General features: G+C 39.6%; 1 protein-coding gene and 1 non-coding gene across 5 annotated transcripts in view; both read right to left on the reverse strand.

Moving 5' to 3' along the window:
* The window catches only part of SIK2 (salt inducible kinase 2), a 114,307-nt gene extending 108,994 nt beyond the window's left edge, over positions 1 to 5,313 (reverse strand). Inside the window, exon 1 of one of the 4 annotated variants that reach the window (XM_036427723.2) lies at positions 5,024 to 5,313. In XM_036427723.2, the coding sequence (XP_036283616.1) occupies positions 5,024 to 5,158 (135 nt within the window). In that variant the 5' untranslated portion in view covers positions 5,159 to 5,313. The remainder of the gene's footprint in view (positions 1 to 5,023) is intronic. The other 3 variants (XM_036427719.2, XM_036427720.2, XM_036427724.2) reach the window with 3 other exon arrangements.
* A 12,329-nt stretch (positions 5,314 to 17,642) lies between these two features.
* Positions 17,643 to 17,790, reverse strand: LOC118713852. Its single transcript, XR_004986412.1, has one exon. It is a non-coding gene; the product is annotated as a small nucleolar RNA SNORA12 (small nucleolar RNA).
* Between the last annotated feature and the right edge of the window lie 5,863 nt (positions 17,791 to 23,653).

Raw genomic sequence — 23,653 nt, forward strand, 5'->3', positions numbered from 1 at the left:
CATGCTAAATTTGATTAAAAAATATATTATTCTTTAATAGAAAAATAACCTTCTCATTTGGTAATTTCCCTTCTAGGAATTTACCCCCAATTTCTCCTTCTTGAAAAATAAAAAGTTCAGACAAAGAATTATATACACAAAAATCATTCAGTGCAAGTTATTTACTATAAGTCAACCCTGGATACTATATAATGTTCAACAATAAGGAGATTATTAAGTAAAATAGGATTCATCTGCAAGGTAGAACACTAAAGCTATTAAAAATGTCTTATCAAGTCCTGGCTCAGTTGGTTGGGCACTGTCCTGTGCACCAAAAGGTTGCCAGTTCCATTCCCCATCAGGGCACATACCCTGGTTGTGGGTTTGTCCCTAGTCAAGGTGTGTGTGGGAGGCAGCTGATTGATGTTTCTCTCTCTCTCTCTTTAAAAAAAAAAAAAAAAAAAAAAAAAAGGCTAAAAATATTTTTTAAATGTTTTATCAAGTTACATATAATAAGCAAAATGTTCAGGCTGTAAGTAGAAAAGGGGATACAATGTATATATGTGTACCTACCATGTGATCTCATCTATGGAAAAATGCATGAAAAAAGATGACTAGAGGTGAGACTGGTTTGGCTCAGTGGATAGAGCATCGGCCTGCGGACTGAAAGGTCCCGGGTTCGATTCCAATCAAGGGCACGTCCCTTGGTTGCAGGCATATCCCCAGTAGGGGGCGTGCAGGAGGCAGCTGATTGATGTTTCTCTCTCATCCATGTTTCTCACTCTCTATCCCTCTCCCTCCCTCTCCCTTCCTCTCTGTAAAAAAAAAAAAAAAAAAAAAAAAATAGCCGAGACTGGTTTGGCTCAGTGGATAGAGCGTCGGCTTGGAGACTGAAGGGTCCCGTGTTCAATTCCGGTCAAGGGCATGTACCTTGGCTGCAGGCATATCCCCAGTAGGGGGTGTGCAAGAGGCAGCTGATCGATGACTCTCTCTCATCGATGTTTCTAACTCTCTATCTCTCTCCCTTCCTCTCTGTACAAAATCAATAAAATATATTTAAATAAAATAAAATAAAATAAAATAAAATAAAAAATCAACAAACTATATTAAAAAAAAAAGATGACTAGAGGGAAACATACCATTATGTTGAAAATTATTTATTCCCATTGATGAAGAAATTATATATGTACTTTTTTGTGAACTATTCTTTATATTTTATACATTAAGACTATACTTTTTTAATAGAAAACAAGAAAAAGTTTAAGGGTACAAGTGATTTCTCTGGAATTTTATTTTACAGACAAAAAAACTAGCCATATAATCAGATAAAAGGAAAAAGTTCCTTTGCTAGTAGAGTATTAATAAAATAAAACACTACTCAAGGACACATAGTATTACTACTTAAATAGTTTAATAGTCTAAATGCTATTATTCTTTTCCCATTATGCTAATTTTACAAAATTAGCTACTCTAATTCATAAATCACAAACCAATACTACAAAGCTTTTATGAAGTACTGCATTAAATTATGAAGCCTTCCCTTTCGTTTGGAAATTTACACAGAAGTCCAACGTAAGAACACTGCTTCAGATGATGGTGTGATTATATTTTTTAATGTTAAGCTATTTAACTGATTAAACCAAAATGACTCTCTCTTTTGTCTACTGATTTCTCACCCTAAAATTCCAACACTCTTGGATCTTCCAAGCGCTGTAGAAAACACTATTTTTTAAGATAGTGAACAAGAGGCGGAGAAGAGCCCATTCAAAATAAAAGGGACCAATTGCTCATGACATTGATGTTTAAACTAAGCCCTAAAATTTGTTCCTGTTTCTAAATTTGTTCCAATTTTAGAAAAGACCTCTAAGTTTTAAAACACACAAACATACTGATGTTAAAGTATACTATATTGCCGAAACAGGTTTGGATAGAGCATCAGCCTGTGGACTGAAGGGTCCCAGGTTCAATTCTGGTCAAGGGCATGTACCTGGGTTGCGGGCACATCCCCAGTAGGGGGCGTGCAAGAAGCAGCTGATCGATGACTCTCATAGATGTTTCTAACTATCTCTCTCCCTTCCTCTCTGTAAAAAAATAAAATAAAATAAGATAAAATAAAATAAAATAAAATAAAATAAAATAAAATAAAATAAAATAAAGTATACTATATTGAAGGACCTTTTATAAGCAATAAGTATAATTATATTTTACTGATACTGCTCTTTATACATTGTTTTCACTGTAATCACTGTACTGTGCTCAGCAATGAGAACCTAAAATAATGTTTAATAAAACTTTAAAAGTGTCCACTAGCCATTTTATTTATATTTGAAGTAGCTATTGTATTTATTAAAGACATAAATATACAGTGAATTGATGACAATAACAAATACTTCTTTTTAAAAAACCTTCATTAACAACAAATAGTATACTCTAAGAACAATCGTTCTTACAATTGCATCTAAATTACCATAAAGGTTCACAGCAACTTTACAAAACTTGAGATCTACAGGAACCTTTCCTTAATTACCCTGCTATTTCACTCACCCCTCTCAACTTGAGTATCTCCAATCACACCAAATCACCACAAACACACTCACCCTAGGTCACAGGCACACTATTTCTTTTTATATGTTAAGGGCACCTTCTTTAGAAAAGCACAAAGGAGCCGAAGCCGGTTTGGCTCAATGGATAGAGCCTCGGCTTGAGGACTGAAAGGTCCTAGGTTCGATTCCGGTCAAGGGCATGTACCTTGGTTGCAGGCATATCCCCAGTAGGGGGTGTGCAAGAGGCAGCTGATCGATGACTCTCTCTCATCGATGTTTCTAACTCTCTATCTCTCTCCCTTCCTCTCTGTACAAAATCAATAAAATATATATTAAAAAAAAAAAGAATGAAAAGCACAAAGGAAATGGGCTCTGTGGACTAGAAATTTAGCTCTTAACATAAATCATTTTACACACACATGTACTACACACACAACTCAGGATCTGGGTGCTCTTTCATAATCTGACCTATGCCTTCAATTACAAATTGATCTCACTCCATCTGATAGCCAAATCATGATACTATTTCACAGTGCCCCCTAGTTCTACAAGATGTATCAGTTTGAAACTGACATCTTTTGAACTGTCAAGCTCAACAGAATGTGTCAATCACTATAAGCCCCACTTAAGCAGAATTTATATAGATACTCTATTACTCAAATTTCATCTAATGAATAACAACTCACAATTAAATGTTGCTACTAATACTGATAAGACCCGATGAGGGAAAAAAAAGTGATATGAACTGACGGGTTTGGAATTTAACCACATAACAATATATAGTTCAAAGTTCTGTAGCTTTTGTAACATGCAACTTGTTTGCTTTTCAGACAGTTATTAAGCAAGGGCTCATATAAAAATACACTTTACAAATGCCTTCTTTTAATGTAATTTAAAGCAGAAATGGCATATCATTAGACCAGAGTTCTTTAGGAGAATGGAATCAGTTTCTTCATTTAAAAAAATGCTGGATCAGATTAAGTAATCACACTGTTAGTCACAGTATTTATCATTACAAACTTAATCTGAATTGCTAACTTTGAGAAATTTGTGAGAGTAAAACCTGTAACCTTGGTACTGATGCTAAAAAATATGTCATATTTGGGTTACTTCAAGATCAGTAAGGGAGGGTGAAAAGTGAAGATGACGCAATGACATACACCCCTTTTTTTTTTCTGGAAATGGATTCCTTCACAAAAACAAGGAAAAAAACAAAGTGAAGCAAAACTTCTAAGAAAAACAGCTATGAAAATTACTCAAGTGGTCAAACGCCCTTCACCATACACTGCCTTTCTGAAAAAAAAGAAAAAGAAAAAGAAAAAAACAAAAGCACTGTTATTCCACATCCAAACCCTAGTACACCCACACTATTATGAGGAAAAACGGAAAGGGGTGAACACTGTAAAAAGAACTGAAAAAAAAAAAGATGAAATAACAAGAACAACTACAATGAGGCAGAGTGGAACACGTCAAAAACACAAGCTTTTTTTTTTTTTTTTTTTTTTTTTCCTCTCCTAAAGAATGGCTCTGGGTCTACCGTTGTTCTAAAGTATTTAATTTGCACATCTTAAAATAGAGACCCCAAGGAGAGCAGCTTGAGGCGGTGGAAGGCAGGGGGCGGTTAGGTAAGAAGAGGCTGGCGAGGAAGTGCGTGCGGAGCATCAGAATGTGCGGGGGGCGGTGCTGGACCCGCCGGGCGGCGGCGGAGGCTCCGGGAGCGCAGAGCGGAGTCCGCGGCGGCCCGGGGCAGCGTGTGCCCGGCCCGGGGGCACAGCCAGGCGGCACAGCCCGGAGGCACACCTGGCCAGGCGGCGGCCCCGGGGGAGAAAGGCCAGCCCGCCACCCGTGCCAACTGCAGAGATGACCATTGTCACCGGCTCTATTGTCTGGAGTGTTGTTAGATCAAACCAGCAACCCGGAGACACTGTCAGGGCAGCAGGAGGGAGCGATGACAGCGGCCGTCCGGGCATGCTCCGCCCCGGGGGTCCCTTCCCCGCGGGGCCGTGCGGGGCGCCGAGGTCACGGGGACGCGCGGTGCCCCGTCTCCGGGGTCTCCTCGGGGCCGGCGGCGTCCCCCGCCGCGCAGCCCGGGAGGGAGCACCTCACTTCCCCTGCCTCCCCGCCCCCCGCCGAAAGCAGGGAAGACGCGGAACTTGGGCTCCCGAGCGGAGGCCACAGACCCGGTCACGGCCAGGGGGAAGGAGGCTCCGGCCGAAATTCCGCGTGGCCGCACCGGGACTGTGGCGCAGGGGAGGCGCAGCCCCGGCCGGTCGGGTTTCCCGATGGACGACGGCGCTCGGTCCGAATGACCCGGCCGCGACCCCCTGCACCTCCCGGGTCCCCGGTCCCCGGTCCCAGGCCCTCTCGCCTCCGCCGGTGACCCGGCCTCGGGGGGGTCCCCCCAGGCCTCCCCCTGCAGCCGCCCCTCTCGGAAGACAGACAGCTCCTCTCCCGGACCCTCGCCTCCTCGGACGCCCCCGCCGCCCGAGCCCGGGCCGCACCTCCGTCTTGGTGATCCGGTGCCGCCCCAGCTTCACCACGGCGAAGTTGCCCTTGCCCAGCGTGCCCTCGATGTCGTAGAACCCCACCCGGACCGGCCCGCGCTGCAAGTGCCTCGGGCCATCCGCCATGACCATGCTGGGTCCCGCGGCTGGGCACGGCGGACGGGAGCCTGGAGCGCGGGCTGGCGGGCGGGCGGCGGAGCTCGGGCGACGGCCGCTCTGGGCTCGGGGCTCCGCGCTCCTCAGTGCCTCCAGCTCCGCTGGGCCCAGCCAGGCGCGCGCCGCCGCTGACGTGCGCCGACGTCAGGGGGCCGCGGCGGGGGGCGGGGGCGGGGCCGGCCGGGATTGGTCGCCATGGCGACCAGAGCGGCGCCGACGTCGGCGGCGGGAGGGAAGGTGGGAAGACCGGCGGGGCCTGGGCGGCACGTTCCTTCCGGGCCGCGGCGCTCTGAGCTCGCTCTCTCCCCGCCGCTTGGCTGCTGCCAGGGGCGGGCGTGCACCCCAGTCCGCCCCGTTCCCGGGCGCCCCAGCCGCAGGCCGAGAGCGAACCCTGGTGGGCGCAGAGGGGGAATGCAGCGACCTGGACCGGGCCTGCCCCTTGGGTCTCCTTCCCCAGCTCCCTCCCGCGTTCCCCGCCCGCCCCGGGACCTTCCCGCCAAAACCTCTCACTGAGGACTTCGGAGGGTCTTCCTTTTGGCAGGGTCGGAGAACTTGGGGGGATGTAAAGTACAGCATTGCTCAAGGGCTCATTTCTTGGTATCCTTTTCTCATTTTGTTTCCATATAAACCCCTCCACATTTTGATGTCTCTGAGGAGTAATCCTGACAGCTGCATGGTCCTTTATAGATTAACAGAATGTTAGCGTTGAAGAGACCTTAATGCAGGGATCTGTAACCTCACCTGGGCTTCGGAGCCTCAGCCCTGCCTCCGCCCCCTCCCCCAATATATGCAAATTTTTGCCTACTTGAATTTGTCTCTGGGGAGTTGGGACTATAGTCTTTATCAGGTTCCCAAATATGTTGCTGACCCCAAAAACGTTAAGAAATACATTCTTCATCTGTTGCACTGTCTTTCCAGAAGGGGAGTCAAGCTCCAAGGAAGGAAGGTAGTTGCCAAGGTCACTCAGGTAATGCAAGAGTTAAGATTGCAAATCTCACCAGTCTTCCATATGCCAACCCAAGAAAACAGGTAGAGTTATTTTACCATTTTGAAATATATGATGTGCCTGCAGATCTTGGTTCCTAAAGGCCATTCTTCACCAAACACAATCAAACTCTAGAGAAGGCTGATTCCAGAGCAGAGAGAGGGAATGTATTAAATGCCCTTGAAAGCTCTTGTGCAAGAAAGCAAGATTTTCAAAGAATGATGAAGACATGTTGAAAGGAAATAGGACAGCATAGGAAATAGTCAGTAACATTGTAATAACTATGTATGGTGTCATTGTGTTTGAAATATTGGGAGGACCACTTTATAAAGTATATGATTGTCTAACCAGTAGGTTGTACACCTGAAACTAATACAAAATAATATTGAATGTAAACTACAATTGAAAAAAACCCATAAACATATAATCATAGAAAAAAGACCAAAAGGATATACAAAAATTAATAATAAACAATAATTACTTCTGGGGGGAAGGAAATTATAGCTAACTTTTGACTGTACCTCCACTTATTGCTAGTAAATGTGGGAGAATTTGAGTATCCTGAGTGAATAATGATAGAAATGGATTGCAACAAAATGAACTATGCATGCATGTTTATGCTTAAAATTTTAGGTATAGGGATGACAATTCTTCTTGACAGTAGAATGTGAACTAGCACACATAGAAGAAATTATATTAGGAAAATCACTATTTTCAACCATTATAGAAATGATTGACTCAGATAAAATTATCAATAGATGTTACAATCGGGTGAAACTTTGCTAGGGAACAGGAAATGTATGGCTTTTGCTTTACAGCGTAAAAATGCATTAATTTTCAGCTCACCATCAAATTTATTGCATTCATGGGCTAGGCACCATGGGAGACACCAGGGAAGCAAATGAGAATAAGGCACGGCCCCTGTCCTTGAGAGCTTAAGGGTTAGAGTAGGAGCTTTAAAATCTGACTGCTTAGATGTGAACTGTGGCTCTACCACCTACTAGCTACTGGCTTTGGGAAAGCTGTTTTACCTTTCCCTGCCTCAATTTCTCATCGTTTAAATAGTGCTGATAATAGCATCTACCTCAGAGGATATTGCGAGGAGGGTAGACACAAACAAATACTTATAATTTGAAGTGGTGAGAGCTAAGATAAGAGATTTCCACACAGCGCTCAAAGGAGAGGCTATCAACCAATTGAAAGTTTCACAAGAGAGTCTTCCAAAAGATGAAACTAGAGTGGCTTTGAGAAGGTGAAGTGAGGGTTAGCCAGGAGGAAAAGGATGTTATGATCACTTGAAACAGAAGAAACAGCATGAACAATGGTTCTGAAGATATGAAGAGTCAAGATGTATTCAGGTAACTATTGTACTATCGGCTGTGAATGTCAAGGCTTAATAATGAAGTGCCCACAGTGAAACAGAAGATACACGGCACCATGAGCTGGAGGGCTTCTCTCCTTCCAGTTAGGTGTTACTCCTAAACCCTCCAAAGAGAAATTTGGAAGTTGCAACTGTGATGGAAGCTGCTGGAGTGCTGGAGAGGTTAGAAAGATGTTGAAGATTGCTTCCAGGTTTCTGTCAGGAGTGAACAAATGCAATCATGAGCTGACCATTCACTCTGCTGGACACTGAACATACAGAGTGGATGAAATATTGGCCTAGTCCTCAAAAGCATGTAATACATTCAGTTCTTGTTCCTCTAATATATATAAAGATACTGTGAAAGACTATTAAATAATTAGAAATCAATATATATTTTATATCTGTGCTGGAGCAAAATGAGTTGTGCTAGGAGTAAAATTTCTGCATTGTCATTTACAAGCTCTGGATACATAATTTTGGAGATTGGTGGAGGGATATAGGCTAAAAATTTAAAGATTGATAGTACTGATAAATTGAAGTCAAAGATGTGAGTGGTACCATGCAGTGAAAATATCAACAGTAAAGAAGACATTTCAGTTATTATTGCCTTCTGCTAGTATACAAGTCTGTTACTTATAGCTCAGGGGGATACACACACACAGATTCATAGGAGGTGTTGAGTTTTTGCCATTACGACTCAACTCTGAATGGAATAAACATTACATATAAGTAAATATTCATTCTTTTCTAATCTTCAATCTTGGAAAGTGTGTTATATCAGGAGAATTAGAATTTTATTAGCTACTAATTTACTAGTAGGCCTTTTGTAGATATATTTTGGGAGCTGTGAGTATGTAAATTTCAGGTTTTTATATAATTACTAGAGGCCCAGTGCATGAATTCATGCATGGGTGGGGTCCCTTAACCTGGCTGGCAATTGGGGCCATCTTGCCCAGTCCTGATCAGGGCCAGCTGGCTGGGGGAAGGGACCATCGGAGGTTGGCCAGCCAGGGGGAGGGAATGCAGGAGGTTTGCTGGCCATGGGAGGTTAATTGTGGGTCAGTGCGCATCATAGTGACCAAACAGTCAACCAGTTGATCAGTCGTAATGGTTGCTTAGGCTTTTATATATATAGATGTCCAATTTTGGTGACTATTAATTTTAACCTAGTTTTAGCAGATACTTTTAGATTGTTTAAGTGTTATACTTAAATTTCTTTTATTTGTAACTACAAATATTATTTTATCTTTCACATTTATTTTTGGTCTCCAAGACTAAGGAATATATGTATTTGCTTAGTTCACCAACCTAAAGGTAGCAAAAACAAGCCAATTAAAAAAACTTTCTACTCTCCTCTATACAATCCCTGCTTCCCTCCCACCCCTCATCCCCTCTCACCCTTGTGAAGAAGACAGAATCCTACACTATTTGTTCAGCACTCATAGGAGTGAGTAAATAAAAAGAAGCATTCCCTCCCTGCCAAGGAAGAGAGGCCAGAGAAATAAAAGTAGAATGCTGAGGGAAAAACTATCTTTAAAATGTAGGAAGAAGAAAATTTAAAGGAGGGAGTACTTTCAATCACTGAAAATATGTCAAGCAAGTTAAAGATGACAAGAATTCATTGGATTTAGGCATGAATAGATAATTAATGATCTTTGCAGAGGAGTTCAGAGTACTGAGGGCAGATGTCAAACTGGAGTGAGTGGGAAGAGGTAAAGAAAAGTAAGTGTAATGATCATATCAATAGGCCCAGAAAAAACATTCAACAAAATCAAACACCCATTTTTGATAAAAACTCTCAGCAAAGTAGGAATAGATAGGAATATCTCAACATGATAAAGGTCCTATATGACAAACCTACAGCCAAAATACTCAATGCACAAAAACTAAAACCATTTCCCCTAAGAACAGAAATAAGAGTTTATTCAATATAGTACTGGTCCTATTCAATATAGTACTGGAAGTGCTAGCCACAGCTATCAGACAAGAAGAAATAAAAGGCTTCCAAATTGGAAAGGAGGGAGTAAAACTCTAATTATTCCCAGCTGACATGATATTGTACATAGAAGACATTTGACCCAGTGATCCTACTTCTAGGACTATATACTAAGAAACCTGAAATACAAATCACAGAATATATGCGTTCATATCAATGCAATTTACAGTAACTATGATCTGGAAACAGCCCAAGTGCCCATTGATAGATGAGTGGATAAAAAAGAGGTGGTACATTTATACCATGGAATACTATGCAGCAGTAAAAAAAAAAATCTCTTATTCTTTAAGAGAGCATGGAGGGACTAGGAAAGTATCATGCTAAGTGAAAGGGTTGGGGTCAAGAAGTTTTCCCAAGGAAGTAACATTTAAGGTGAGGTCTGATAAGTCAATAGAGTAAGCCAGGGGATGAGATGTGGGGAGAGCCTTACCAACAAAAGTAAAAGAATTTTTGAATACTTGAGGTGGGAAGAAGCTGAAAATGTTCCAACTGAAGAGTAGCAATGGAAGTAGAAGGATGGGCTGAAATGCATATTACATAGGGTTCCATATATTACCTAATAATGGAGAAACATGTAAATTGACTGTACCTTCGTTATGCCCACAGCCAATCAGAGAGAGTATGCAAATTAACCCAACAAAGATGGCGGTTAATTTGCATACATACCTGGATCTGGAGAACCTCCTTGGCACCCAGGTCACTCCCAGCCAGCCATCTGGCAGAGGCTTTAGGCTTGGGAAGGGGCGGAGCCTGCAATCGGCGGGCCTGGGGTCCCCTTCCAAAGCCTAAAACCTGGGGCGGAGGCTTTAGGTGTGGGAAGAGGCTGAGCTTGGGATCAGCGGGAAGGGGAAAATATCAGTGGAAACATATCATCAGGTGAGGATAAAAAGAAAAATAAAGAAATGTCATATCCTATGAAAGACACATCTTGAAAATGCTTAAAGAAAGTTGTCATTTTTTCATGGTGAAGGGATTGAAGTCCATGGTGGCTGCGGTGACTGGCAGTGGCTGCAGCCGTGGGGTGATGGGGCTGGCACCTTCCCCTGATCAGCCTGGTCACCTCAAGCAAAGGGAGGTCAGACTGTGGCTTAGATCTGCTCCCAATAGGGAGTGGGCTTAAGCCATCTATAGGACATCCCCTGAGGGCTCCTAGTATGTGAGAGGAGGCAGGCTGGGCTGAGAGACAACCCCCCCACCCCCACAGTGCAAGAATTTCGTGCACCGGGCCCCTAGTGTACTATACGATGAGGTACATTTTTATTTTATTTTATTTTATTTTTTTAATATATTTTATTGATTTTTTTACAGAGAGGAAGAGAAAGGGACAGAGAGTTAGAAACATTGATGAGAGCAAATCATCAATAAGCTGCCTCTTGCACACCCCCTACTGGGGATGTGCCCACAATCAAGGTACATGCCCTTGACCGGAATCGAACCTGGGGCCTTTCAGTCTGCAGACAGACGCTCTATCCACTGAGCCAAACCAGTTTCAGCTGATGAGGTACATTTTAACCCATGGAAAAAGTTGACTTATAACTGTTGTTGTCAGCCTGTAAGCATTAATAGGAATTATAATATGATATAGATGTCTGATTCTACACAGCAAAATTTGAAAGTTGAAATATTTTATTTATTTAAATGTTTCTTCTAGCAGCCTCCTACTTCTTTTCTACAAAACCTTTGGATTTAATAAAGCAAATGTGGTAACCTTCCAAAAATCACTATCAAAATGCACTTTGGTTATTGGATGAGAGTCTCTAGGCCTCCTTCCTCTCTGCTATTCTAATTTTTTTTCCATTAGCTTCATGATTGCGTTAATTAGGTGTTTGCATAGGGAAAAGATAAGCATCAATCTCTGAAATTCCAAGAAGGCAAGGAACAGCACATAGACCTTTGGCAGATGACAGGGAAGGGAGGCTCAGGTAGGTAAGCACCGTAATGGAATTTTTGAATCTTGGTTTGTCCTGGTACAACTATGGCCCCAGGAAATACTTGTTTTTCACAGTTTTGTCTGATATAAACTTGCATACAGCCTCCGATTTTGCCAAGATAGAGAATTAACATGGGCAGGCTGCTGATTCCAAGATCAGACTTGGAGAAACTCTAGAGGAAAACCATTATGAAACTAGGAAATAATGGGAAAGAAGTAAAACAAAACAGAGAAATTCCTGGGGGACAGGAAAGCCTGTTTTGAGCTAGTGTGTGTGTGTGTATCTCCCAGGGAAGAAGACTTCTATGGAGATTACCAACAGAAGCTTAGATTGCTGGTATAAGTATCCTCAAGGATGACAATCAGGACTGAAGGGAGCTAGAATGTGGAAAACTGGTGAGGATTGACTGACCTTGATCGCTTACTCACTTCTATCTCCCAAATCTCTCCAGATTCTTGGGCTAGTGAGTTATTAGTTAGGAATACCTCCTTCTCAAGGCTGCTTCTCCTTGAGGGGTGGAAAGTGTAGTGGGTCTCATAGTAGGGTCCTGACTTGCAGAAATATTTGGTGGCATGATACTCAGTCTGAGCAATTATTTATGTAGTGGTGTTTAGAGCTCTCTACCCTAGGGTTATCTTCTCCTCTTTCCTTGATCTCACTGGATGTTGACATTTCTGCTCTTTGGTCTTTTCTCATACCAAATGCTCAGACAGAATAGCTGATAACATCAGAGAAATATCTGTTCACGTAAGGAGAGGTCTAAAGAGCATAACCATTTCAAAAGAACAACCTCTATTATAGATTCCACCAGAAGCAAATATATTAAGTGGGAAGAAGATGGGGGAACCCGACTGTGCTGAACTTCAGACTATACAGGGTGAATCTAGACTGTCAGGAAAGAGAGAGGCATGCTGGACTCAGGGGAGCTGCAGAAGGCAGAGGTCCAGAGGCATGCTCATGTGGAGAGGACTGGTGACTAAGTGTGTGGCTGGCTTTCTCAGGTGGGAGGGAGATAGGGACTCCTGACTGCACTGAACTCTATTTACAGGTGAGACTTTGGGGACCCAGACTCATTCGGGGAGAAAATGGACTGTCTGGCACTGGGTGAAACCTGAGGGAGGCTTTCTCTCAGAGGTGCTTGCAGAGATTACTAAGGGACACTGAGACCCAGGGGCCTCATAGGGCAGGGCTGATGGGAAACCAATGCTATCTTCCCTGCCCTGGGACTCTGCCCCATCTAAGTTGAGCACAGAGGCTTTTGCAAGCCTTGTCTCATAAGAGTATCTCCAGCACAGAAGTTCTCCCAGTGTAGACACAGCTGATCCTCACAGCCAATTGGTCTGGATGTCAATACCTCCCAGTGATACCAACAACAACCAAGATTTAACTACAATAAGACTGTGCACACAGCCCACAAAGGGGTGCACCAAGAGTGTCCACCTCAGGTAACTGGGGATGCTAAGCCATTGTGCCCTATAGGACACCTAGCACACAAAGCTTCTCTTCCAACTCAGGGAAGCAGCAAAAATACGGAGACAAAGAAACGGGTCACAAATGAGAGTGCACAGCTGAGTGCGTGGCTGGCTTTGGAGGAAAGCAAATGACTGGATATAGAGTTCAAAACCACGGTTATAAGGTTTTTCAAGAATTTCATAGAAAAGACTGATAAATTTAGCGAGACCCTTGAGGATATGAAAAAGGACCATCTAGAAATTAAGCATACACTTACTAATATATATATATATATATATATATATATATATATATATATATATATATATATATATATAGTGTAAGAAGCCTCAGGGACAACTTCAAGCATACCAACATCCGAATTATGGAGGTGCCAGAAGAAGAGAGAGAGCTAGACACTTGAAAACCTATCTGAAAAAATAATGACCGAAAACTTCCTCTTCCTAGTGAAAGAAAGAGACTTACAAGTCCAGGAAGCACACATAACCCCAAACAAAAGGAATCCAAAGAGGACCACACCAAGACACATCATAAATAAAATGCCAAGAGCAAAAGACAAAGGGAGAATATTAAAAGCAGCAAGAGAAAAACAATATCCACAAGGGATATGATTTGTCAGCTGATTTCTCAACAGAAACTATGTAGGCCAGAAGGGAGTGGCAAGAAATATTTAAAGTGATGAATAGCAAGAACCAACAACCAAGATTACTCTACCTAGCAAAGCTATCATTCAGAATTGAAGTTCAGATAAAGAGCTTCACAGATAAGAAAAAGCTAAAGGAGTTCATCAATACCAAACCAGTATTATATGAAATGCTGAAAGGTATTCTTTAAGAAGAGGAAGAAGAAGAAAAAGGTAAAGATAAAAATTATGAACAACAAATACATATCTATCAACAAGTGAATCTAAAAATCAAGTGAATAAAAAAAATCTGATGAACATAAACTGGTGAATATAATAGAATCAGGGGTATAGAAAGGGAGTGAATTGACAATTCTCAGGGGGAAAGGGGTGTGGGGGTGCAGGAAGAAACTGGACAAAAATTGTACACTTATGTATGAAGATAGTGGGAGGGAGGTAAGGGCAGAGGGTGGCGTGGGAACCAGGTGGAGGGAAGCTATGGGGGGAATAAAAAGGAACACCTGTATTAATATGAACAATAAAGATTTATTAAAAAAAGAAAAAAGTGAAGAGAAAATACTAGGCAATATGTAATAGTAGAGATGACCTCAAATGAGATAGAACAGACATGGCTAAAAAGAAAATTAGTGAGCTGAAGACCAGATTAAGGAGCTTTTAATCCAGAAGGAAGCAGGAGAGAATAAAGAAAAAGAATATATGAAATAAAAGTTAAGAAATAAAATTGTATTGGAATATAAACTTCAACTTACAGATAATAGGAGTGTCAGGGAGAGAGAAAAATAAAAATGGACAAGAGAAAGTATTTGAAGAAATGGAAATTAATTTCCCAGAATTAAATAAAAAGGAAAGAACTCATATTTATTTATGTAATATCAAATAAGAGTGATAACTAGAAACTAATCCTGGTAGTATCATGAAAGTAAAGTTTTTACAGGCAAAGATGAAATTCTAAATGTTTTGAGAGAGAGAGAGAGCAGATCAAATGTAATGAAACAAAAATCATCAGGATCTCAGACTTTTCAAGAACAACAAGAAGGCAATGGTAATATTTTTAAAGTATTAAAAAGACAAAAGAACTTTGAGCCTAGATTTCTAGCCAGCCAAATTGTCATTTAAATGTGAAGGTATAATAAACATTTTTAAGGCATTTGTCATACAAAGACCCAAATTGAAAGCAGTACTGGAAAAAGATACTGAAATAAGGGAAAAAAATCCAGGAAATGCTGGTAGAGATGACGTAAATATAACCAAATACCTGGATAAAGTTTGCTGTTGTCTTTCAAAAACTAGTGAAGACCAAAGAAAAGAAAACGAGGAAGTATTTCTACAGTAACCTAGACTCCAATTCTATATAATATCAAAAGTTAGACATTTTTAAGGTAGATAAATAAAAGAGGATACATTAAAGAAAATAGAAGGAAGGAGATGGCAGATTAATGGGAAGTGGAGAGACTGTTCCATAAATAGATTTGTAAAATATGGTTATTTATCTGGAAAAAATATATATAATTTTAAAAATGAACTTCAGGTAAGGTAAAAACTTTAATGTTAAAAGTAAATTTTACTAATTTGATTAGAAAATATAGGTAAATACCCTTCTGATTTAGAGGTAGGGGAACATTTATTAAAGACATATATAAGAACCTGTAACTATAAAATATGAATAAATATGACTGTATTAAAATTAAGATCTGAACACTAAAAAATATCTTGCAAAAAAAAAAAAAGAGAGAAGGTACTGCCCAGCCAGTGTGATTCAAGCATGTCATGAATGCAAGATAATCCAATTCTGTGCACTTGAGTGGGAAACAAAAAACAGCATCTACTTTCCCACTGTTGAGCATCGACCTATGAACCAAAAGGTTACTGGTTCCCAGTTAGGACACATGCCTGGGTTAGAGGCTTTACCCCAATAGGGGGCATGAAAGAGGCAGCCAGTCCATGATTATCTCTCATCATGGATGTTTCCATCTCTTTCTTTCCCTCTCCCTTTCTCTCTGAAAACAATAAAAATATATTAAAAGAGAGAGAGAGAAGAGGTACAAACTGGATGAAGATATTTGCAACTCAACAACGAATTTATATCAAGAATATTTAAAAGTTTCCTCAAATTAATAAGGAAATAATAACCCAATAGAAAATGGACAAGATATATAAACATGAATTTCACAGAGGAGAAATCACATATAATCAATAAAATATTTATGAGATGTTACTTATTGATTGGGAAAGACAAATTAAAATCACAATGAGATACCAATTTATACCCATTAAATTGGCAAAATTAAAAAGTATGACAATGACAAGTATTAGAGAGAATGTGAATTAATAAGACTTCTTATACAAATGCTTGGGAGTGTATATGGGCATGACCACTTGGGAAAGTTTTTCATTATATAAATGTTGAATATTTCTATATTCTATAATCTAGCAATTCTACTTCTAAGTATATACCTAAGAAGAGCTCTATGTACATTGGAAGACATAAGAAAGAATGTTTCCTGCAGCACTTATGCATAGTAAGATAAATACCTTAAACAACACAAATACTTAGTTATAAGAAGTAGATAAATAAATTGTGGTAACTTCCTACAATGACATATTATATAGCAAAATTAACAGCTATAAGCAAAAGTATGAATAATTTGAGCAATACAATCTTTAAAAAAAAAAGAAGTTCCTAAAGATTTTATAAAGCCTACCAACCTTTTTATAATGTTAAAAGCGAAGAAAATGAACGATATAATTTTTAGGAATACAAATATGTTATAAATACATAAATTGAAAAACATATTCTAATAATAACTGCAAGATTCAAGGAAGGGGAAGAAGTAGATGAATAGATTAGGGAGAAGATCATAGGTGGGTATAAATGATTGTAAATGTTCTAATTATTAATTTTTTAAAATCCTCACCTAAGGATATTTTTCCATTGAATTTTAGAGAGAGTAGAAGGGAGGGGGAAATGCACACAGAGAGAAAGATCAATGTGAGAGGGACACATCAATTGATTGCCAGGGATTGAGCCTGCAACTGAGATATGTAACCTTGACCGGATTCAAACCTGGGACCCTTCAGTCTGCAGCTGGATGCTCTATTCACTTAGCCAAATTGGCTAGGGCAGTGTTCTAATTCTTATCTTGGGTGGCCATTCACAACTATTTATATTATTAATAAAAAGAAATAAGTACACAGTATGTATAAATAGAAATAAAGAGGGCCAGTGATGAAAGCATGTCATGAATGCAAGATAATCCAATTCTGTGCACTTGAGTGGGAAACAAAAAACAGCATCTACTTTCCCACTTTCATTTTTATTATTAGTTATCATTAAGCCACACAATGATCTTGTTTTTAGATACTAATATAATCCCCTTTTTTATGAATCAAATCTTAGTGAATTAAAATAATTTGTTTAAGTCCATGAAGCCAACATCTAATATAATTCAGAATTTGAAGTCTCAGCTGTTTGACTGTAAGGCTTAGCACTTAACAACTGGGTTAGGCTCTGGGTTACTAAGACTGTTTTACTAAGATATCAACCAAGAGTAGTTATTCTGCTGAAGGTAACGCTCTCTTGATATGTCAAGGTAAGAGTTCACCTAACATTTAATTATTTTGCCATACAGGTATGCCATGGCAAGTTGAGGATTTTACACATGCATGTCATAATGGAAAAGCTGTGTTCAAATGAAGTCACATATCATATCACTGAATAATAGGAATTTGAATGCAAGAAATCTCAAGTAAGAAAGTTCATGCTCTGTTGGATCAGAAGTGATTCATTTCTCTAGTCCAAATAATGTTCCTTTTTCATATGTCCACACATATGATCATATGTAAAATAGAACGACAAATTAGAATGTTTGCAAAACCTTTTCAGTGTTTGTAAATTTTTTCTACACCTAATTTTTTCAACTTTGTGACCTCTTTCTGGTTTTATCTTTAAAGAATACCAATTTGTAGCTAATGCCCCCTTTACTGGTTAGCCATATTTTGTCATAAATGTTTTCCTAAATAGCATCCATCTACCCCTGTGAGTAGAGATAATTTGATGCTTTTTTTTTTCACATGTAGGAGCCAATCTCTGATGCAGAAAAGGCTAGAGAGAGATTTCTTTGTCATCAAGCCTTTCCCAGCTTCTATATAATATGTGTGGCAGAGTCAGGCCCATTTGAAAACTTAACAAATGTGCCAGGAAGAAAACCACTACATGATGTTTATTTGTAGTTCCCTGATTTATTTTGGAGGGCAGAGTTGACAGTGAGAAAGAGAGAGGAGTATGTATTTTTATGTGAAGCAGACAGAATGCCACCAAGAACCTGGTTTGTGGGCAGATGCCATAGAATGACTTGTACAAAAACTTTGGGGGGGAAATATTGGAGGTGTGGAATTTAGATTGAGAAGCAGCATCTAAGGTTTTTGTATTATAGCTAAAAATTCTATTAATCTTCAACTTAGCATCAAATTAAATGTATTACGTACCCTCACAGACGTCTGACTTTTGGGTATATCTCTCTCCCATTTCTTCTGAAGTTGGTGCTCTCATTTCCTTCCGGTGTTTACATGTCAAATCTATTCATCAGAGTAAAATGAGGATCTCTGAGGGCAGAAATCACATTTAATTTTCTGTTAGGTTCAACCCTCAATTCCCAAATAGTGCATACCATATGGTAAATAACAATTATGCTACTTAGCTACCCCTTTCAAATTGCCATGTTAAGAACAAAAAACAGCCCCATCCAGTAGCCCAAGGAAATCCAAATGAGAAGGATGAAAGAAGATACTGACCACTCCCCAGAAGGCTAAATACAGTAATTTTATTGTTTTGCCCATAATCACTGTTTGACCAGAAACATTTCAGGGTATGTTGGTTCTAAGACAAGGATGTTCAATAATCAAGTTCAGAAAACATCTATGAAAATGGCTTCCTTTCTTCTCCACTCCTGAATCTCTAAATTCTTAAATACTAAAGATGGTGAAACAATATGCTTTCTAAAATTATTTTCAACTCATACAGTATTTGACCTCAAAACCCTGACAGAAAATTAAGGAGCAACTCTGAGCATCAAGAAGCTAACCACATGGCAATAAAGTTCTGTGGGTATGGAGCTAAGAGCCTTGGATTCTGGTCTTAGCTTCACCAAGTTGTAGGTAAGTAATAAGTGGATAGTTCAGTTTGTGTCTCAGTTTCCTTACATGTAAAGTAGTAATAATAATCTGTTTTATATGCTAACTTCACTGGGTAGGCAGGTAATGCATGGGAAATCACTTCATAAACTATTCCTAAGTCCTCTTCTCTGTATTTTTTATGGAGCAGAGTAGAGGATCATGTCACATTCATTCTTTCTACTCCATTCTGCATATGTATACTGAAAACATCTGACTGCCCTCAGTCTGAGGCAAGTGAGGCGTGCCCTGGCTTTAGAGGGCTTCAAATGTCACAGTGCACCCCATCCTGAACTCACTCACCTCTTGCCCCCAAATTCATTTTTTTAATTAAAATTTTTAATTGGTTGATATTTATTTATTTATTTATTTATTTATTTATTTATTAATTAAGAAATAGAGGAAGGGGAAAAGAAAGAGAAACATCAATTTGTTGTTCCACTTATTTATGCATTAGTTGGCTGCTTCTTGTGTGTGCCTGACAGCAATCAAACCCCCAACTTTGGTGTATTGGGATGATGCTCTAACCAACTGAGGAACATGGCCAAGGCTCACTCCCAATTTCTTTTATATATATATATATATATATATATATATATATATATATATATATATATATATATATATTTCTCCTGTTTCCCTGAAAATAAGACAGTGTCTTATATTAATTTTTGCTCCCAAAGATGCACTAGGTCTTATTTTCAGGGGATGTCTTATTTTTCCATGAAGAAGAATACGGTACATATTTATTGTTAAATGAAAATAAAGGAAATTTATTACCTGTATACGGTACAGTAGTACGGTAGTTGTCAACACAAACCAGACAAACTGTGAATCCTACAGTATCAAGAATTTACTCATTTATTCAATGACAATCATGTCATTATCTTCTGGGAACATCATCATAACAATCCAATTCCTGAATTTCCTGGTGAATTTCTTGTGACTCCATTTTTTTCAGAATCAGTGGACCAAATCTCTCATGTTTAACAGTAGCACTGTCTTTAAATGAGTACTTCTGGTCAAGGTAGCCTGCTTGCAGTGCATTTGCAATGCAACTGTCAGTGATTTTCTCCCATGAATTCTTCACCCAAGTCACAACTTCTTGCAGTTTAGGTTTCACAAAGTTTCCACGCTGATTTCTCTCCATTCTATTTTCAATGTAGTCATTAATTTCCATGCACAAATTGTCTTTGAATGGCTTGTTTATTGCAACATCAAGAGTCTGGAGATAGGCTGTCATTCCTGTGGGAATCATTATCTGATCTATTTTTTCTTTCGTGAAGAAATGTGTTCATGTCTTTAGTGCCGTGAGTGCTGGCTGCATCCCAGACTAGCAGACCTCTTTGGCTCCCTCGCATAACAAGCAGCAGCATTAAATCGACCCACTTCCTTATAACTGCTTGTGTGGCCCCGGCTTTTTCAGTTTCAAGAATAAAAACACCCAAAACACGTTCAATCTTTTCCTTCTTGCCATTAGAAATGATTAAAGGTGGGATTTTAGTGCCATCCAGACGAATTGCCAAAATACAGGAAACATATGCACTTTTGTAAGCAGTGGAGGGAATGGAGCCTAGGGGGGCCTTATTTTTTTTGGGGATGCCTTATATTTTACTCAGAAGGAAACCTGTAAGCAGGTCTTATTTTCAGATGATGTCTTATTTTCGGGGAAGCAATATATATATAATTTTATTTTAATTTTTTAATTTTTTAATTTTATTGATTTTTTACAGAGAGGAAGAGAGAGGGATAGAGAATTAGAAACATCGAAGAGAGAATCATTGACCAGCTGCCTCTTGCACACCCCCTATTGGGGATGTTCTGTGCCCACAACCAAGGTACATGCCCTTGACCGGAATTGAACCTGGGACCTTTCAGTTCGCAGGCCGACGCTCTATCCACTGAGCCAAACCAGTTTCAGCATCACTCCCAATTTCTTAAAGAGTACATGGCCCCTTCTTTCAGTTGGGCATTTAGCATTGATATAACATGGCCATACCTTATATATCCATTTTTATAACTAACACTGTTTAAGCCCTAGGAAAACATTTCTAACCCACATAATCAGAACAGGGGATGGCTGCCTTATGGGTTGTGCTATTGCTAAAGACAAAGTCCCATACTGCTTTGAAGTGTGGAGAGCATTTGAGTGATAGGAGTGCTTAGATAAGAGGGAAGACAAATTAACCAGTTCTTCAAATCTTCTCTTTCAACAGAATGAACAAAATCTTTCCATATTCAATTATTGTTCTCCAGTAGTGCTAAGTTTTACTTATTTTGTGTTCACAAATTTAGGATGGTTTCACAACTGTTGCATATGGTGGCTGAGGAATATTTTGTGACATTAAATTGTATGTATATAATGAAGATCTAATATTTATGAAGCATGATATCAATTATTGGCATTGGCAGCTAGAAGGACAATAAATTCTGAATGAGGAATTGTTTTATTTTTGTAAACCATTTAATAACATTTCATTAAAAATTTAAAAACTAAATTTTAAAAACTTTTATTTAAAATGTTGACATTCTCCAAGCGAGTGGGGCTCCAGCATAGAGGCCACACCATCTTAAAGGGGAGAGAAGTGGTGGCTGAGTGCAGTTTCACCACCACCCAGATTGGCCTTGGACACTACCCTGGACCTGAGCAGTGAGCCGTAGGCTAGTGGAATCTTGAAGGGACCCCTGCCATTGACTCTGGGACCTCCCCCGCCCAAAATCACAGTGACTTGCAGAGTCACATGCCACTCCCACCGTAAGTCATATGCCAATGGGACCTTGCAGGCAATCCTAGCCATGGGAGCTGGGACCCCATGCACATCCATAATAACTTGTACAAGATTGGGATGACCCACGTAGTCAGACAACCTGTGAGGAGACTAAAGCATGAACTGAATAATAACATTCAAGACCCAACTACATCAGGAGAACCCAAATAACTCGAGTAGGGACTTCCTAGAACACCCAACTCAGGAGAACTGAATCATTGGGTCCCTCAAAACACTTACTACCTACATAGGGCCAATCCCCAAAAATCTGAATGGCATAGCAGTGTGATCTAAGACATAGAAACAAATACAAAGCAACAGAAGAAATGGGAAGACAAAGAAACAATCCCCCCCGCCCCCCAAAAAAGAAAAGGAGGAATAGCCAGAAAAGGAACTAAATAAAATGGAGGCAAGTGATTTGCCAGATAAATAATTCAAAGTAGCCCTGGTTTGTTTGGCTCAATGGATAGAGCATCAGCCTGCAGACTGAACAATCCCAGGTTTGATTCCGGCCAAAGGCACATGCCTGGGTTGCAGGTTCAATCCCCCGTGTGGGGCATGCAGGAGGCAGCCAATCAATGATTCTCTCTCATCATTGAAGTTTCTATCTCTCCCTCTCCCTTTCTCTAAAATCAATAAAATATATATTTAAAAAATAATTCAAAGTAATGGTTATAAGGATGTTCAAACATCTGATTGAGAATTACCAGCAACTCAATGAGAATTATAAGCAACTGAATGAGAAATACACCATGAGTAAGAATCAAGAGGAAATGAAGAATGACACAGCTACAATAAAGAGCATCCTGGAAAGTTTCAAAAATAGACTAGAAGAAGCTGAGGAATGTAGATAGGGTAGAAAACAACATCCAAACAGAGCAGCAATTGGAAAAAAAAATTAAAAAGCAGGAGGAGAGTTTAAGGGAGCTTTGGTACAACATGAAATGAGGCAATATCTGCATAATAGGGGTGCAAGAAGGAGAAGAAACTGAGCAAGAAATAGAAAACCTGTTTGAAGAAATGATGACAGAAAATTTCCCTGACTTGGGGGGAAAAAAGTCACATAAGTACAGGAAGCATAAAGGGTCTCAAGCAAGATGAGGCAAACAAGACCCACAACAAGACACATCATAATTAAAATGACAAATGTTAAAGACAGAGAAAAATATTAAATGCTGCAAAAGAGAGACAGAAAGTTACCTACAAGGGATCTCCCATTAGATTATCAGCTTATTTCTCAACAGAAACACATCAGACCAGAAGGGAATGGCATGAAGTATACAAAGTGATGAAAAGCAAGGACTGAATTCAAGAATACTCTATCCAATAAGGCTATCATTCAAAATTGAAGGTGAAATCAGGAGCACTGAGGCAAAAAAGGACAAGGGAGTTTATTACCACCAAACCAGCAATGCAAGAAATGCTCAAGTGATTGTTGTAAAAAGAAGAAATAGAAATGGAGGAAGGAATTCAGGCATAAAAAAAATGGCAACAAACAAGTGCCTATCAATAATAACCTTAAATGTAAATGGATTAAATGCTCTAATCAAAAGACTTAGGGTAGCTGAATGGATAAGAAAACATGACCAAAATATATGCTGAGTACAAGAGACTCATCTCAGAACAAAGGACTCACACAGACTGGAAGTGAAGGGATGGAAAAAAATTTTTTCAGGCAAATGTAAATGAATAAAAAGCTGGGGTAGCAATACTCATTTTTGACAAAATAGACCTCAAAGTGAAGGCCATAACAAGAGATAAGGAAGGTTACTTCATAATACTAAAGGAATCAAAACAACAAAAGGATATAATTTTGGTAAACAAATATGCACCCAATAGAGGAGCATCCAAATATATATTAAAAAAAAGTTCTGGAATATATCAAGGGAGAGATCGACAGCAATACAATCCTAGCAGGGGACTTTAATACCCCATTGATATCACTAGATAAATCTCCTAGATAAAAAAATCAATAAGGAAACAGCAATCTTAAATGACTCACTAGATCAGATGGAACTAACTAACATCTTTAGATCATCCTACTCCAAAGCAACATAAGTGCATATGGGACATTTTCAAAGAATGACCACATTTTAGGGCACAGGTTAAGTCTCTACAAATTCAAAAGGATTGAAATCATATC

This window comes from Pipistrellus kuhlii, unplaced genomic scaffold (assembly GCF_014108245.1).
Source record: "Pipistrellus kuhlii isolate mPipKuh1 unplaced genomic scaffold, mPipKuh1.p scaffold_m20_p_9, whole genome shotgun sequence".
Lineage (NCBI taxonomy): Eukaryota > Metazoa > Chordata > Mammalia > Chiroptera > Vespertilionidae > Pipistrellus > Pipistrellus kuhlii.